Raw genomic sequence first — 17,751 nt, 5'->3', positions numbered from 1 at the left:
TCTCGGGATCGGCTTCAAATGGGTTAAGAAATGTTTTGATCTATGTTCCTGTAGACATCATTTTGGCAAATCTAACAACGAGAGATTTTAAAATTCACGTTTTCAATGGGGAAGCTGAGAGAGCGAGTGTAGCAGAGACAGACAGTGGACAGCTGAGAGGGAGACAGTGTAGGAGAGACAGACAGTAGGACAGCTGAGAGGGAGACAGTGTAGGAGAGACAGACAGTAGGACAGCTGAGAGGGAGACAGCGTAGGAGAGACAGACAGTAGGACAGCTGAGAGGGAGACAGCGTAGGAGAGACAGACAGTAGGACAGCTGAGAGGGAGACAGCGTAGGAGAGACAGACAGTAGGACAGCTGAGAGGGAGACAGCGTAGGAGAGACAGACAGTAGGACAGCTGAGAGGGAGACAGTGTAGGAGTAGTCTTGCGTGGCCAGACTGTTGCCTCACGTGATTTGCAAATGTTCCCGGCATACAGACAGGGAGACAGAAGTTCTAACGATGAGTGCGAGATAAAGCGGATGTGACGCACCCGCTCCCTTGGTGCAGTAGCGATAACAAGTCCTACTGGAAGCGTTACATCTTCTTTCAATATTTTGGGGGCGTTATTTCATCTTTCTCTGGTGTTTTTGGAGTTACTTTCATGATGTCTTCAAATGTTTTGTTAAACTATACACGCATAACAACAAAAACAGCATACCAACAATATGCCACTTGACTGACTCTGTCTGTGCCATTGTGTTTCTGTTATGTTTCCAGTGGGACTACATTTCAGTGCAGCAGCGGCTACTTCCGATACTCGCCGTTCGGGAATTGTAGTTCCAGACTATAGCATTCGGAGATTGTGGAATAGTTGTCTGGCTACACAAGACTAGTGTATAGGAGAGACAGACAGTAGGAAAATGAGAGCGAGACAGCGTAGGAAACATACTTAGTATAGTAGAATATGAGAAATATACATTTGATCCTTACAAGTTACAAGGTAAATTGATGTTTTATACATAAAGCACAATACTGTACATGTTTAAAACTTAGTATATGTTGTTTACAACATAAAACACATGCATAAATTATACATAAATCATATAAAAAACATAGGCTACGTACATTTACTTTGCTAAAAATGATGAAGTCTAGTAATGCAAACGTGTGTGTGTGTGTGTGTGTATGTGGGTGCGCACGTGTTTGTGCGCGCGCGTGCCATAGAGTATATAATAGAGAACGGAACCCCAGCAATTCATTTCAATGCAAGTGCTCAGTGGCGTTTTGAAGCATGTGGAAGTAGCTAATCCAGGTGCATTGTGGCAACTGTGTAGTTGCCAAAATGTTTGTCTTTGAGACGTAATGACGTCACGAACGGCGTCGACGTCCATTGAACCCTATTGTAGACCCCCATCGGTGCGCTCTTATGCTCGTGCTTGTATGTTTCACCCCGCCTGAAGTTCCAGCTTTGGCCAGTAGGGCGGCCGCTTCAATATTTACAGTATTGATTTTGTCGACTAAACTATGACGAAAAATGTTTGTCGACTGCGTTTGTTTCACTGACGAAAACTAAATAAAAACTACGCTATGATGGCTAGAACTACGACTAAATATATTGACAATTTCGTCAACAAAATAAAAACTACACTAAAACGTTAGGGAGGGACTGGTGGAGAAGAGAGTCATTTTATTTTTGGTTGCTCTCAGGTGTTGCGTGCTGAAAAGAGCAGATCTACAAGCTCACAACGCGTCGCAGCGCGACGCGTTGTGAGCTTGTAGATCTGCTCTTTTCAGCACACAACCAAGTGTAAAATCAATCATTACGATGCAATCAAGGCCTGCCAAAATACATTTTAGTTGACTAAATCAACTGTAGATTTAGTCGCCTGAAAACTTATGATATTTAGTCGACTAAAAATTTGACTAAAACTAAAACTTTTCAGGTGACTAAATTATGTCTAAAACTAAATGACATTTTATTCAAAAGACTATGACTAAAACTAAATCAAAATTGTCAAAAACGACATTGAATGTTTACAAGCCGTTCTGGGGGCTTGGTGCGTGCGTGTAATGCAGACACTCACCCTTCCTGATGTGGGCGCTGTGTGGCGCTCTGGGCAGCAGGGGGCGACAGGGCTGCCTCAGGGGTTTGTCATAGGCTCCACACACCCTGGTGTCTGGGTAGAGCACACAGCTGTGGAAGCCTGCTGCGTCCTGCCTCACGTCCACTAGATGGCACTGCTGCTCCGACTGACAGCCTGCGTGCACACATGCACGCACGCACGCATGCACACACATACACACACACACACTGCTGTCACAAGTATGGCATTTCACATGATGATTAATTGCCACTCAAATAATTGCGATTAACGATTTAATTGCGTTTTTGTCGTTGACAATTACATTTCTGTCTGGCGTTTTGAGAAACACATTTTTTATAGAAAAATCAGGAAGCAAGACCAAATAAGCAACTATACTAGTCCACAAACCCACAAACTACCAATATTTATATTACAGTACAAGTGGCTTTACAGTAGAAACAATCCCAAAGTCGCTTATAATAAACAGACCTGGCAACACCGTGGCGTGGACAAGCTCAGTGTACAATACATTTATCACACTATTACAGCATTAATATATCTCAATAGGACTTACGCGAGAGACACCAGAGCAGTGCTTGCTGGGAGTTGAAGTTCATCTTGTTGAGCCAATAGGAAAGGGCGGGGAGGCTTCTCTTTGGATCCACCAGAACGCTGCTCTCCTGCAGGGACTCGAACCCTCCTTGCACCGCTGCTGTAGAGGGACACACAAGACATCTAGTCATACATCTATAACACACTGATGCTGCATGGGGACTGTCTGTCCAATGAATGAATGACTGAATGAATTGTTTCTCAACCTTTTTTCTGTGTCCCAAGAATCCATGGGCACACCAACATAATACAGGGGTGTGAATATCGTCACTGTCGGGCAGAAACCTTGTATCTCCAAGTTTCAAATGTGTACATTTCTTCGCGAAGTAAAGCCCTGCTTCATCATACAAGGCTGTCGCACAACAGTAGTGAAAACAGCCGATCTACAAGCACACAGCGCCTCGCACCGCCTCGCACCACTAGTTTAAATCATTTTTAAAATGATAAATACAATACTGGCTTTCAAGCAGTTTCAAGGGGCACACTTGACCCTTCTCAGGGGCACACCAAAGGTCCCCAGGCACAGTGGTTGAGATACACAGAATTAATGAATTAATTAATTAACTAGAAATACTGTTCCTACGAAACAGTGTGGGCTCGCTCGTGACTATCTGCAGCTTGCTAACTGTCATGTGAAGCTCAAATCAATTGCACCTCATTGGCTAAGGACCCTGCCTTTGTACTGTCTGCGACGAAACTCTGTAAATAAATAATGAAGATAACATAGTATTCTCGCCTTTCAGGCGAGCCCACAATTAATCAATTCATCAATCAATCAATCAATCAATCAATCAATCAATCGATCATTTACAGACAGACAGACATGGTGGATGGATGGATGGATGGATACATCAATCAATCAATCAATCAATCAATCAATCAATCAATCAATCAATCAATCAATCAATCCATCTTCAGACAGACGGACAGACAGTCAGACCTCTGTATTTTTATTTTATCATGCCTTGTTCGCCATTATCTTTTCAATAAGTACCTCAATCAATCAATCAATCAATCAATCAATCAATCAATCATTTAATCAATCATTTAATCAATCAATCAATCAATCAATCAATCAATCAATCAATCAAGTCTAGGTCCATGATGCAGCTGCCAACAGCTCAACAACAGTCAGACATCCACAAACATCATGTCAGCAGTGTGTGAGCTGGATACTAACCATCCACAGTGTGTCTGTGTGAGCTACTGGATACCAGGTACGTGCTGGCCATTGGGAAAAGCGGGACAACTCCCGAACACAACGCCTCGCGGTGCGAGGCGTTGTGTGCTTGTAGATCGGCTGTTTTCACTAGTTTAAATCATTTTTTAAATGATAAATACAAAACAAACGGTTTTGGACATACAAGGTTTCCACCCGACAACGACGAAATATAACTCATGTAATTGGCCCACTGGCTTGTCACTTTGTCACAAATCTTTGAGTAGCAGCAGCGCTATCTCTCTCTATAGAGCACAATGAGGGCCTCTCCAACTCTTTTTCCCGGGCTGAATCAGGGGCCCAGCACGTCCCTGCTGGATACCAACCATCCACAGTGTGTCTGTAGTGGCGTTTCCATAAAGCCTTTAATGCGCATTTAAGGCTTATTCACAAAATCTTTTTATGGAAACACTTCAAAATGCGAATAAACTTTCATTATCCGCAAAAAAAATTATCCACTTGGAGGAGGTGGATTTTGAGGCTTTATCGAATAAACTAAATGCGCAATTGTGAATGGAAACGGGTCAGACAATAAATGCGAATAGATTATGACGTCCTGGGTCCATATCGTCCTCCAACTTAACACTTTCCCCTGCCGCTTAACGTCCATTGTATAGCGTTAGCCCACAAAACAAACCGGTTGTTTGTAACACACGAAGTGACACGGACCGTGTGTAAATTCCTCCCGTTTTCACCTCCCGGAGTCAAGCCATCCGTGGCTAAGCTCACAGCAGCTTGCATCCTCGTCTCTGCGCCGCACTGTGAGCTTGCAGGTCGGCAACCTTCCAGAGGACGCTGAAACTTGCAGGATGAGCACTCTGTCAACTCATGCGACGGTCGCTAATTCAAATGACACCCGCAAATGGAAACGGGCTAAATTCGCGTTGTCTTAATACGCATTTCTGATAATTCGCTTCCCTAATTCGAATACGTTTATGGAAACATGGCTTGTGTGAGGTGGATACCAACCATCCACAGCAAACGTGGCCTCTTGTGTTCCACCGCAGGTTGGAGATGGAGCGTCTGCTGCCAGCTCTGATCCTGTGAGACACAGTATGAATACACAGAGCAGGAGTCAACAGCTGCAATGTGATGCAACAGCAACAAAAGTCAAATTAAATGTAACACGGTCACATCAAGGCCCAGTACTCAAATATGGATGAATTTATCACATTGCTGTATTGTATTGGTCTGGTCTAACCAATTGCATCCAGAGCCATTTTTTAACCTATAAAAACACCTTCCATATAGAAGTAATAATGACATAGGCCTTCTATATGATTAGTTATCAAACAATTCTACAATAGCCAGCAGCTTTGTGTTCTCCCAGAATACTATATGTTAGGTTGTTAGACAGAGCCTATACTACAGTGAAACAATAAATTGCCTTGAATTTAAATGTAATACATTTTTAGTAGTTATATGTTTTGTGAAATGTGGGATGTGGGCTTGAATCGTGGTGAATCGTATTGCATCGTATCGGGAACAGGGGTGAATCGTGATGTATCGTATCGGCAGGATTTTAATGTATCACAATTACCGGTATATCGTATCGCTGGCGGTGTATCGAGATGCGTATCGTATCGCCACAGTGATGGAGATTCACACCCCTAATATCCACACAGTGAAATAGTCTGGCTAAGCAAGGCTAGGTTATTGTAGGGTTAGGGGTAAGGATGGGTTGGTACCAGTGTGGAGGTAGATGGCCTGGAAGGTGACGATGGAAGCCTGGTAGTCTTTCTTGTTCTTGCTGTCGGCTGGTAGGGCAGCATCCGCTGGAGAGAAGGACACAACAGTTGAACACATGGTGGAATCCAACGTTTTCATAGAGCTCACACGGTGCGGAGCGCTGGGAACATGGGTGGGCTTGGGCCCATAAAGTACCAAGTAAAAGTTTCCAAACGCATTGTGAACTCGTAGATCGGCTATTTTCAAATTGTCAAAATACATATAGGCCTAAAGGTCTGAAGTGGTTTTAATCAAAATCTACAAAGTAACTAGTAACTGAAGTTTAAGAATAATCAGTGGTGGAAAAAAGTACTCGGATGCTTTACTTAAAGCTGTACTGTGGAAGCTGCTCAACTAGTGGTCAGTAGCGGTATTGCTTTTTTCGGCCGGAGTCGCCGAATACGATTCCGTAGAGCCGTCTCCCATCATTTTTAGACCAGAATTGAGGGAGTAGCAAGCAAGATTCCTTCACCAATGTAAACACAGTTGCTGAGGGAAGCTACTTCCTTTAGAGACAGCAAGACTCGCTGTGATTGGCCGGTGGTGTATGATCGGCGCTGTGATTGGCCGGTAGTGTATCATGTGGGAGATGACATCATTTTGCCGGGAAATTCTCCCCCCCTCACAACTCATAGAAAACATATAAAGAGAAGGCTTCAGAAGCTGAAAATAACAGAGTGGGGGTTCTAAAACTTTAGCGATTTAACAGTTAGGACAATTTTAAGATTTGTTTTATAAAAAAAGTTACATGGTATAACTTTAAGTAAAAGTATCAATACCGCAATATAGAAATACTTTGTTACCAGTAGAATTCTGTGATTAAAAATGTACTTGAGTAAAAGTACAAAAGTATTGGGATCACCAAATATAAAAGTACAAAATGTTTGAACATAGCAGATCTACAAGCTATTTTCAAACAGCCAAGGTATAAAATAGGGCTAAAGTCGATTAATGTATGTTTTATAATATAATCATTTATATCTGCAAAGTAACTAGTAACTAAAGTTTTCAAATAATTGTAGTGGAGTAAAAGTACAATATTCACCTCTGAGATTAGGAGTAGGGGGGACTGCCCATAAATCCGAAGGTTCATTAGTCCGAATTTAGTTAGGGTTACTGAGGTTAGAGTTAGGCATAGTATTCTTAACAAATTCGGACTAATGAATCTTTGGACTAATGAACCTTCGGACCAATGCCATGGCACCGTGGAGTAGAAGTAAAAGTACTGAAAACTGGAACTACTCAAGTAAAGTACAAATACGCCAAAACTTTACTTAAGTAATGTACTTAGTTACTTTACACCACTGGGAATAATTATAGTGGAAAGTACTAAATGTGCCTTTGAGTTGTGGTGGAGTAGAGGTAAAAGTAGGGCTGTAACGATATAGTAACTGAATCGAAAAATACATTTTAACATGCAATGATCTACTATATCGTTTGCAAAAGCAAAATATCGTACCAATTTGGCTTTGTATCGTATCATTTTAAAATGTGGTAATCGGTATCGAATCGTTTAATTGATTGCATGGAAACTAAGTATTTGTGCCTTGTATTTGGCAATTTTAAGAGGGACAATGAAAAAGAGAGGTCTAATTACCTTTCCATTCCATAAAGCTACTCTTGGTCTATCGATAAATGTGTGTAATCTCTGTGTTCATGTCAAGGTGGGTTTGTCCATATGTGTTGTGTAATATAATGCCCATGTATTTGCTAGATAATCACAGCATTTACTTCCATAATCATAGATTTTTTACACATTTTACACAGATTTAATTTCTTTGCAAAATAGTTACTATATCGATTTTAAATCATTGAATCGAATCACATCGTATCGCCATGAATGACCCAATATCGTCCATGTATCGTATCGTTAACCATGTATCGTATCGTTAACCATGTATCGTGATGTGTATCGTATCGCTGTTAAAATGTATCGTTACACTCAGGGCAGGAATTTCATGGAGGCCATGAAGGCCATGGCCGCCGTTGCCCCTCAGTTTGGCCTTGTGCCCCTCAAACCAATGGCATGACCTGAGGCCACAGTGGCCTTAATGCCCCTCAAACCAATGGCATGACCTGAGGCCACAGTGGCCTTAATGCCCCAGCTGACTCACTGTACCACTTCTGTCTTGTCAATATGTACACTGTAGACACCAGTGTCTCTTTCTAGTCAGAGATTCTGAAATCTTAACTCCCAGAGTCCCCATCTTTAAACCAATCCAGTGACTTTGATTGGTCATTTATCTATTTCACTGCAGATTAGGTTTTCATCCTTAAACCTTAAATTCAACAAATCCTTTCAATGGAATAAAATCGTGTTTTATTTGATGGCCTTTCTGCCCTGGCATTTGGCCTTTGTGCCCTCAGAAAATGGACAACACCAAAGGCCAAGTGGCCACGCCCCTAAAATGATGAAATTCCAGGCCTGGTTACACCCCTAGGTAAAAGTATCTCTAGTAAAGTCAAAAGTATCTCTAGTAAAATCAAAAATACATTACACTTTGCACGCACTCCAATGAAGTCACCACTTGAGGGTGAGAATTATGTCGGCTTGTGGCGAGTTTGTTTTCTTACTGATGGTGAAGTCTTGTCCTCCGAGGTTGAAGACGAAGTTCCTGTGCTGCTGGTCGTAGGTCAGTCCTGCTCCGCACACGCGGCCCGCCGCTCCCTGGCCCGACACGTCCCAGTCCGCCTCGGCACACAGCAGCACTGATGGAGCCGCCATCAGGCCACACAGCACAGAGCCTGCACACACACACACACACACACACACACACACACACACACACACACACACACACACACACACACACGTTGTACTTAAAAGTAAGTAAGTAAAAGTATTAGGTGTACTCCGTTCCAAGTAAAAGTCCAGAATTCAAAAATGTACTTGAGTAAAAGTATGAAAGTGTTGGCATGAAAATGTACTAAAAGTACCAAAAGTGAAAGTACAAAATGTTTGAAAATAGCAGATCTACAAGCTCACAACGCGTTGTGAGCTTGTAGATCGGCTATTTTCAAATAGCCACGGTATAAAATAGGGATAAAGTTGTTAATGGATGTTTTATAATATTATAATTTATATCTGCAAAGTAACTAGTAACTAAGGTTTCAAATAATTGTAGTGGAGTAAAAGTACAATATTTGCCTCTGAGATGTAGTGGAGTAGAAGTAAAAGTACTGAAAACTGGAACTACTCAAGTAAAGTACAAATACCCCAAAACTGTACTTAAGTACAGTACTTAAGTAAATGTACTTAGTTACTTTACATCACTGCCGGACACTAACGAGTGGCAGTAAAGCCGTATTCACACCGCGCCCATCGGGGAAATTTTGCTTTTTCGAACGCACATCATTTCGACAACGGAGTGTCGGCAGGTATCGCTACTCACCCCACAGAAGTTAGGGTTAGGCTTAGGTTTGGTTGTCGAAAAGATGACTTGTAGAAATAGCGACACGCTCCCGCGCCCATCTTGGTTTGCGTCACCACATGGGGTGGCAACATGTCTGAGCCTGCATTAACCATTGTAAACAATGGAGCGATGGTCCCAAAATATGGGTTCTGTTCAACCAATTTATTTTGACCAAATTGACAAATGGGCAGATGACAACGTCAACATCCCCAAAAATGATTCAAAAGAAGGGCTACAGTAACTGGATTGAAGGGATTGAACTGTGCACAAAGTCTTGCTACAGTATTTGTGCAGTGCTTGCTCCACCATCATATTAACTGTATTGTGATTTTTCCATGTTAACAACAAATAGTTCATATGATGGTGGAGCAAGCACTGCACAGATAACAAGTCTTTTCAGTAACGTTGCAACCTACCTTACCTTGAATATAGTTCAATCCAGTTACTGTAGCCCTTTTTTTAAATCCTTTTGGGGATGTTGATGTTCCCATTTGTCAATTTGGTCAAAATAAATTGATGGAACAGAACTCATATTGTGGGACCATCGCTCCATTGTTTACAATGGTTTGTAATGCAGGCTCAGATGTGTTGCCACCCCATGTGGTGACGCAATCCAAGATGGCCACGGTGTGAATATGGTCTACCGGTATATGCGGCAGAATACCGGGATCTGGTCGAGAGGCACATATAAGCCATACAGAGACCGCATCTGCAACCCACGATGCAATTCATTTCTTCTCACTGTCAATCTGGCAATGATTGTCATTCGGTATGGGATGAACATATGCAGACAAGTCAAGTGAGAGTGAGTGAGTGAGTGGAAAAAATGTTGCACGCGCGCTTTGGACGTGGGCCCACCAGGACGTCCCGGAAATGAGAATCTTCAGGTTGGGCACAGCCTGTCTATTTCATAATAAATAATGAGACAGACGTGATGTTGAAACGAGAGGTCAGGCGGTATGCGACCGTGAACTTGCACCTGTGTGCGCCATGTGCTCTCTCCTATCCACACATGGTGACCTACCTCCAGGGGCGTCACACCAAATTCTGGGCCCTGGGTACAAGGATACACTGCGGGCCCCCCATGAATGTTCTTCATAGGGGGAGGGGGGGGTTTAACCCATTTAGACTGGGAACGCATTATTACGTGTTATTTTGTGCTCACAGCGCTGCGAGCTTGTAGATCTGCTATTTCTTTTTTAATTCGTGAACATTTGCTTTGAATATTTCTGTCAGTGGTTCTCAAACTTTTACATTTGAAGGACCCCCAAAATGATATGTATTTGGCCACGGACCCCCCATCTCAAAATATTTAGTTCCAGGGACCCCCCCCCCCCCCCCAGAAGCAACATTTGAGTTACAAAATGTTCGCTTACAAAATTAAAGCTTTGCACACATTTCCACGACTTCAAAAATAGCAGATCTACAAGCTCGCAGCGCGGCACCGAGTGTATATCTGCTATTTTTCAATAGCTAAAGTCTAAAATAATTAAGGACCCTCCACCTTGGGCCCTATAGTAACTCAGTCCCACTTTCCCCCCCCCCTTGTGACGCCCCTGCGTACCTCCGTTGAGGACGTTGTGGTTGAGGATGAAGCCTCGGCAGCAGGTGTCGCGGCTGCAGCGCTCCTGACAGAAGCGGTGCACGTCGGTCACGGTGGTTCCGCCGGCGGAGAAGGCCAGCGTGCGGAACACTCCGGACAGAGCCTTCCTCATCGTCATCCTCTCAAAGGTCTGCTGCTGATGCTGCGAGGAGGAGAACTCCTCGCCTGGGAACGGAAACATGGAACCAGGTCAATAGTGGCGTTTACATAAAGCCTCTTAATAAAGCAATAAGCCACAAGAGGCGAGTGGTTACCGGGGTAGTATACACCGGCTGAGAGGCGTTGGGAAACACGAGGCGTCAGCCGAGTGTCTCCAACCCTCTCAGCCTTGATTGTCAGGGTGGGGGGAGTCCCCAGTTAAAATATGATTATTTTGGGGGTTGCGGCCTAAGAATTTTGAGAACCCCTGGTCAGTGTGGTTTAGAAGAGAGTGGCGTCACGCTTTGATCTCGCCGCAGTCCGGAAGTGGCGTCGCATGGAGCCTGTTCTCATTCTTAGCGAGCCTCTGCTGCTCTTCAGCCCCGTCCGCCTCCATTATAACCAAGGCATTTTCACTCGCTGGTAAGTAGACTAAATCACATCTTTTCCCTCCTTTTAACGCATTCACGGGCCTCTCCAAGGTAGACAACATTATTAAAAGGGGGGAAAAAGACGTGATTTAGTCTACTTACCAGCGAGTGAAAATGCCTCGGTTATAATGGGGGCGGACGGGGCTGAAGAGCAGCAAAGGCTCGCTAAGAATGAGAACAGGCTCCAGTAAGCTAGGCTAAGCTCGCTACTTCCATAGCTTTCCACGCTTACAATGGGAGTCGACGTGTCATAACTCTCTCCATTCTACGGGTCTGCCCCTGGTATACCCTATAATGCTAAAACAAAAGCATTGTGTCATTGGAACTAGAACGAACAAAACAAGCACATTTTAAAAAAAAAATGAATTCAATTCTGTGTTGCATGGTTATTACACAACACTGGTTACTATGGTTACCTCTCTTCCTGACAACCAGCAAATCTGAAGCTCCGCCCCTCACTCTCGGGGAACAGCTCAACCAATCAAAGAGCTCTGTCTCAGGATTACCAAGAAACCCGCTGGCCTGGAGACAAAGACACAAACACATGAACACATTATGCCTGTTTTATTACACGGCTTGGTTGAATGATGATTCTGATTGGTCAATCACTGAAATCAGTGGTGTGTTAATTTCTTGATAATGGGTGCTCCACTCAATAACAGGCCGATGCCTGGTCAAAGGTTCAGAGCAGGTTTATTGGCTAAATTCACAAACTGACAACTGAATGCAATAAATAAATCATACAAGAACAATGTAAATAGCTCAAAAGTAACATTTGTTGTGTGTGTGTGTTTTTTTTTTATTCAATGCTAAATGCCACTTTCAACACCACTTTCACTTTCAATTATTCAACTCTTAATTATAACTGAAAACATCTGTAATCAACTGCAATCGACTAATCAATGGCTTAAATAGTTGCATATGTGCAATCTGGACTGACTAGAAGTTTGTTGACTTGTTGACTGTGATTAGAGCAGTTAGAAACATGGCTAAGTAACATAATATGTTCGCATGATGTATGATCCTACATAGTATGTAGGACATTTTAGAATGTTAATGTTCATTGCTTTTGACTGTAATTCGGAATGATTTTGTACTTTAGAGTACTTTAGACAGCACTGTCATCAGTTTTTATAGACAGCACTGTCATCAGTCTATGTTGGATTCATGTTAATGTATTTTTTCAGACATTTAACTAGTTCACAGCCAAATCGCCTTCCATCGCCATTTTGAGGAGGGTGAGGCAGCCAGATCGCCAAACGTCGCCTTGGGGATCATTTTCTGATCATTTTGGTATTTTTTTGACATTTTTTGAGCTATAAATGACCTTTCTAGCTTAATTTTAGTCTAAAGTTACATATTCGAAGGAAGTGACATCATCGATGACGTAACCCGGAAGTCGTTCGGCCATAACATAGAATGGGCCTTTTTACAGCATTGAATGTTGACGTTTTTCTTATCAAACTTTACCATATCTAGACCGATTTTCATTCGGAAAAAAATGGCTGGACTGACAGATTGGTCACTCAAGAGCAAAAACGAGTGTAAATGGCGTGTGCACGACGTTCGGATCGTGTTTTATAGCTCCCGTTCGGCGGACCGGGAGACATAATGGCCGCCAATGGGCGCCGCCATTATGGGTCTACTGCTGTCCACTCGCTAGTCCAGACTCTAGGAGATTATCGTTGGGCACACTCTAGTGGATAGTACTAGTACTACATTTTACAACAATATGATCCCTGTTGGGTTAGATTAAAGCTAACTTGGAAATTAATAAAATTCCTGGCAGTATAGGCGCACAAGCCTATTGTAAATGGCTGGGAGAGAGTTTTTAACACACTTAAATGTTTTTTTTTAAAAACTCTACACCAAACCTATTTGCCAAAAATAGCCGAACTACAAGCTTGAAGATCTGCTATTTTTGGGTTTAACTTGTTCATTTAAAATAATGAAAAAAAGATTTGGCGGACCCGCTGTTGTAACTCTGGGGACCCCCTAGGGGTCCCGGACCCCCTGTTGAAGACCCCTGAGCTAGTGCATCTTTATGCTCAATACATTCTCAATACAACACAAATAAATTGTGTGTGTGTGTGTGTGTGTGTGTGTGTGTGTGTGTGTGTGTGTGTGTGTGTCAATGCTAACAATTTAGCATTGAGGGGCCCACAATGCCCACCAGAATTAAGTGAAAATCGGGCAGCCGAGCGTCTTCCAAACAAAAGAAAATCTGATTTCGATTTAAAATCAATTCATCGCCCAGCCCTAGTGCGTGTGTGCGCAAGTGCGCACGTGTGCATGTGTGCGCAAGTGCGCATGTGTGCGCAAGTGCGCACGTGCGCATGTGTGCGGATGAGCACAGTCTGCATACGCACCTGTGTGGAGGTGTTACAGTGTGTGTTAAGTGTGTGTGTGCTGTACAGCTGGCAGTGTCTCTGGTCCTCCTCGGTGAACGCGGCCACGTGATGGCACGACGGCTCTGCCGCGCACGCTGCAACACAACACAACACAACACACAACTGTCAAATACCAGTGGCGTCAGTTCAGAAAAAGCTAAGGTATGGCAACATGAATGGTGTCTTGAACGCGCGCGAAGACACCAGTCATGTTGCCATACCTTAAACAGGCATGATTCATTCATTTTGATAAGTACATTTTCTTTTTCTTTTTTTTTCCCTACGATTTCTTGAGCTGGATATGGCAGCCTGGAACGGTTGTCCCTTTTGATGTCTAAGTGTGCATGTGCCAGCTAAAGTTATACTAGCATTGACACCTCTTGTGAAACATGCCATCAGACACCTGTAACCAACGTGCATGTGTTTAGGTCATGTACAGTACAGCATTGCATACATGAGATGTATTGTACTTTCACAGAGATAACTGAAACACTTATGCCACTTACGCCACTACTATTCTGTTTGGCATTTCTCAATTGCCTCTATAGCCTGATGGCCTTTGTATTATTGGCAAGACGTGTAATACTCAAAATGGAAATTGCCAAAACTGCCATTCCATACAGTATGGTTAAAAAACAAATAAGAAAAAAAAAGAAATATATATACAGCTGCTAGAAAATGTTCTCTTCTAGGAAATTCCATAAGATATGGGCCCCTCCTTGCTAATACAGAGAAAATAATGTTTCCAGATACTCCTGAATGAGACAGAACTATTGATTGATGATTTTATCTTTTGAGCTAAAAGCTGGATCTAAGGTGTGACCAAACTGGCAACATGTGCGCGTGTGCATTTGTGCGTGCATGTTTGTTACCTTGAACACATGCCACCAGATCAGTGTTGTGAGTTGACAGAATCTCTGTGTCTTCAGCTCCAGTGAGCAGAGCTGATCCAGGAACAGCCTCAAACCGGGACAAGACTGAAACACATTTATGCACAATTAATTAATCTATATACATTTAATCATAATACAGACATGTACATGTTATTAGAGGTCTCGCAGGTTTTGAAAAATGTTCTTGAGTAAAAGTATAAACGTATTGGCATTAAAGCACTCATTATGCCGAATGAATGTCATATCATATTTGAGTCATCTGAAATGTTTTTGTTTTAGTCTAGTTTTAGTCGACTAAATCTACAGTTGATTTAGTTGACTAAACACATTTTTTGGGGGGGGGCTGTGATGACGTCGTAATGACTGATTCATACTTGGCTGTGTGTCGATCTACGCGTTGTAGATTGGGTATTTTTTGAGTGTGACACCGCACGCAACCAAGCTCTCTTCTCTACTAGTCCCTCCCCCTTCATTCAGTTTTTATTTGTTGACAGTATATTGTCAGTATATTTAGTCTTAGTTTTAGTCATCATAGCTTAGTTTTAATTTAGTTTTCAACAAAATAAACACTAGGGCATTCACGAATAGTGATTTTTAGTGTTAGAATTATTCAACCTCTAATAGTCGAATATTCGACAGGACAGGCCAAACTGTCAAATATTAAGTAAGCAAGAGGCGAACATTGTGAAAATAGCCGATCTACATGCATGTAGATCTGCTATTTTCACAATGTTTATCTGCGGAACCGAGATAAATGTAATACCTACAATTCCAAGTGCTTGTCAGGGTGGGGGTCCCCAGTTATGTTTATTTTGGGGGTCACGGCCTAAAAAGGTTTGAGAAGCCCTGGTATAGAGCATTAACACATTCATCCACCAGGGGCATTGAGAACTCATTCTTATGACTTCCTATCTCGCCAAACTTTAAAGAAAGAGAAAACAATAGAAAAATGAAAATATGCGAATATTCGACTTCGGTGAACAACGTCGAATAGTGACTTTGATATTTGAATATTCTATTATTATTGAAAGAGCATGCTTCATTGTGATTGGCCGCTGTGTGCGTATGTACGTACCTGTGCACTGCTCATCAGAGAGAGGCTCGTTGCTATTGGTCCAGACCAGATCATCTCCCTGGGCAGAGACACACCTCCAGCCTCCTGATTGGGCGTCAGGCTGAGCCGGCAGGAAGTCACCTGACCCCGAACAGCGTAAGCCCCGCCCCCTCTGACACACTGTCACACCTGAGGCACACATGCACGCAGGCGCGCGCGCACACACACGCACGCAGGCGCGCGCGCGCACACACACACACACACACACACACACACACACACACACACACACACACACACACACACACACACACACACACACACACACACACACGTAGGCATGCTTATGTCAAGTTAAAATAAAACATCCAACCTGCGAAGTAGGAATAATTACATTATTTTATTTAGCAAGTTGTTTTATATTTTGGATGTTTTTATTGACAAAACGTACATATTGAATATCACCATATTTGCACATCCGTCAGAATAAACACAAAAGAACTGGAGAGCTCCTTTCCATTGTGGTGCTTTGGTTTTGCACAAAGTAGTGCAATGCAAGATAGAGGGCGCCAGATCCCTTTGAGTCACACCCTACCACTACTTCCTGTTCATCCACAGAGCATTGATTCTAGTTGTTTCCTCCATTATATTAAAGTGCTTTCTTTTCACTTTTTTCAACTTTTATTACTTGTCAAAATACATTTTATTTGTCTGCCTCATCTTTTTACCATCCCAAGTGATAAAAGTTGAAAAACGTGAAAAGAAATCTAATGGAGAAAATGACTAGAATCAATGCTCTGTGGATGAACAGGAAGTAGTGGTAGGGTGTGACTCAAAGGGATCTGGCGCCCTCTATCTTGTATTGCACTACTTTGTGCAAAAGGATAATAGGGAATTCTACTCAGTCGCACACAAAGATTACCAGAGGTGGTGCCATAGTTTTGTATTTTTTCTGGTTCTCATGTGTCTAGGAGGTTGACAGTAATTCATTAGACCCCCTGGTGTGGTTGTTATGAGCAATTATGTATTCCCTTTGTTTTGGGAATTTCTGTCTGGAGGCTGCCACCTTGTGGGTCAAAAGTGCCGGTCCAAAAACCAAGATACAATTACGTCATAGAATCAAAACTCATGGCACCCCATCTTTAAAATTTGTCTGAAAAGTCGCTTACAGGCGGCTGCTACTCGAGACTTGTAATAGACTAAGATGGGCTTACCCATAATTACCTCCCCTTTTCCACTGTAAATATTATTTATTTATTTTCTTCTTTCTTTTATTTTTCTTCTTTATGACTATTTTTTTTTCTTTTGCTATTGACGTTATCCTCATAGTACTGTCTTCTATCCGTCAGCAGTAAGACTCCCTACAACCTTAGCCTTTAGGCTTCTGTCAGCCCAGAGAGAAGGCGTGGCTTACATTGACTGACAGACGAAGCTCCAATGGCAGAGCTGCCTCGGGGACACTTGCGGCAGAAGTCCCTCCCCTCTTCTTCCTGATAGGTCCCTTCAGGGCAGAGGAGACACGCCCCCTCTGTGGAGTAGGTCCCCGCAGGACAAACCACTGGAGAGACAAGACCCACAGAGAGCAGGGGTGTCACACCAAACTCTGGGCCCTGGGTACAAGGATTCACTGACATTTTGTGCTTTAACTATTGAAAAATAGCAGATGTACGAGCTCACAGCGTGGCACCGGCACCACTCGACCCCACCCGATACGCGATTTTCCTGAACCGGCGCGAAAGCTTAGGATTCTACGTATGCAGAGCTGATGTCTGACATCAGGCTTTTCCGGAACCAGCACTGTGTCTGCAGAGATCTCCATATGTGCGCATAAAATGGACGTAGACAGACAGATACAGAAATCTCCATATAGGGGCATTAACAGATAGTCAAAACAGGTCCTATGACAACAGGCACAAGCGGAACCGGCACAAGTGCTGACTCATTGTGACATCACTTCTGCTGACTCATTCTGACATCACTCCTTTGCAAATAGACGATTCCTCCGATTCCTCAGAGCTGACGTCTGACATCAGGGTTTTCCGGAACCGGCACAAAAGGCTCTGACATCACGTACGCCACATGAGTCAACACAGACTTCGGCACGTGCATTCCCCACCGCAGCGACCCGATACGCGCTTTTCTCCGGAACCGCCGCGAAAGTTTCGGAATCTCCGTATACGGAGCTGATGTCTGACATCAGATC

The 17,751-nt window shown here is 43.1% G+C and overlaps 1 protein-coding gene across 1 annotated transcript in view; it reads right to left on the bottom strand.

The window, feature by feature from the left end:
• The window catches only part of tg (thyroglobulin), a gene marked incomplete at both ends in the record, with an annotated part of 81,403 nt that overhangs the window by 24,608 nt on the left and 39,044 nt on the right, over positions 1-17,751 (bottom strand). The window contains 11 exons of the mRNA XM_080753906.1: positions 2,068-2,241; positions 2,642-2,779; positions 4,868-4,939; positions 5,587-5,673; positions 8,201-8,371; positions 10,604-10,807; positions 11,628-11,733; positions 13,581-13,696; positions 14,474-14,578; positions 15,570-15,737; positions 16,963-17,106. Coding sequence (XP_080610032.1) covers positions 2,068-2,241; positions 2,642-2,779; positions 4,868-4,939; positions 5,587-5,673; positions 8,201-8,371; positions 10,604-10,807; positions 11,628-11,733; positions 13,581-13,696; positions 14,474-14,578; positions 15,570-15,737; positions 16,963-17,106 — 1,485 coding nt within the window. The remainder of the gene's footprint in view (positions 1-2,067; positions 2,242-2,641; positions 2,780-4,867; positions 4,940-5,586; positions 5,674-8,200; positions 8,372-10,603; positions 10,808-11,627; positions 11,734-13,580; positions 13,697-14,473; positions 14,579-15,569; positions 15,738-16,962; positions 17,107-17,751) is intronic.

The sequence above is a fragment of the Nannobrachium achirus genome (genome assembly GCF_963921795.1).
Source record: "Nannobrachium achirus genome assembly, chromosome: 2".
NCBI classification, from domain to species: Eukaryota; Metazoa; Chordata; class Actinopteri; order Myctophiformes; family Myctophidae; genus Nannobrachium; species Nannobrachium achirus.
Note: the sequence above shows the minus strand (reverse complement) of the source record. Positions and strands in the feature narration are given on the sequence as shown.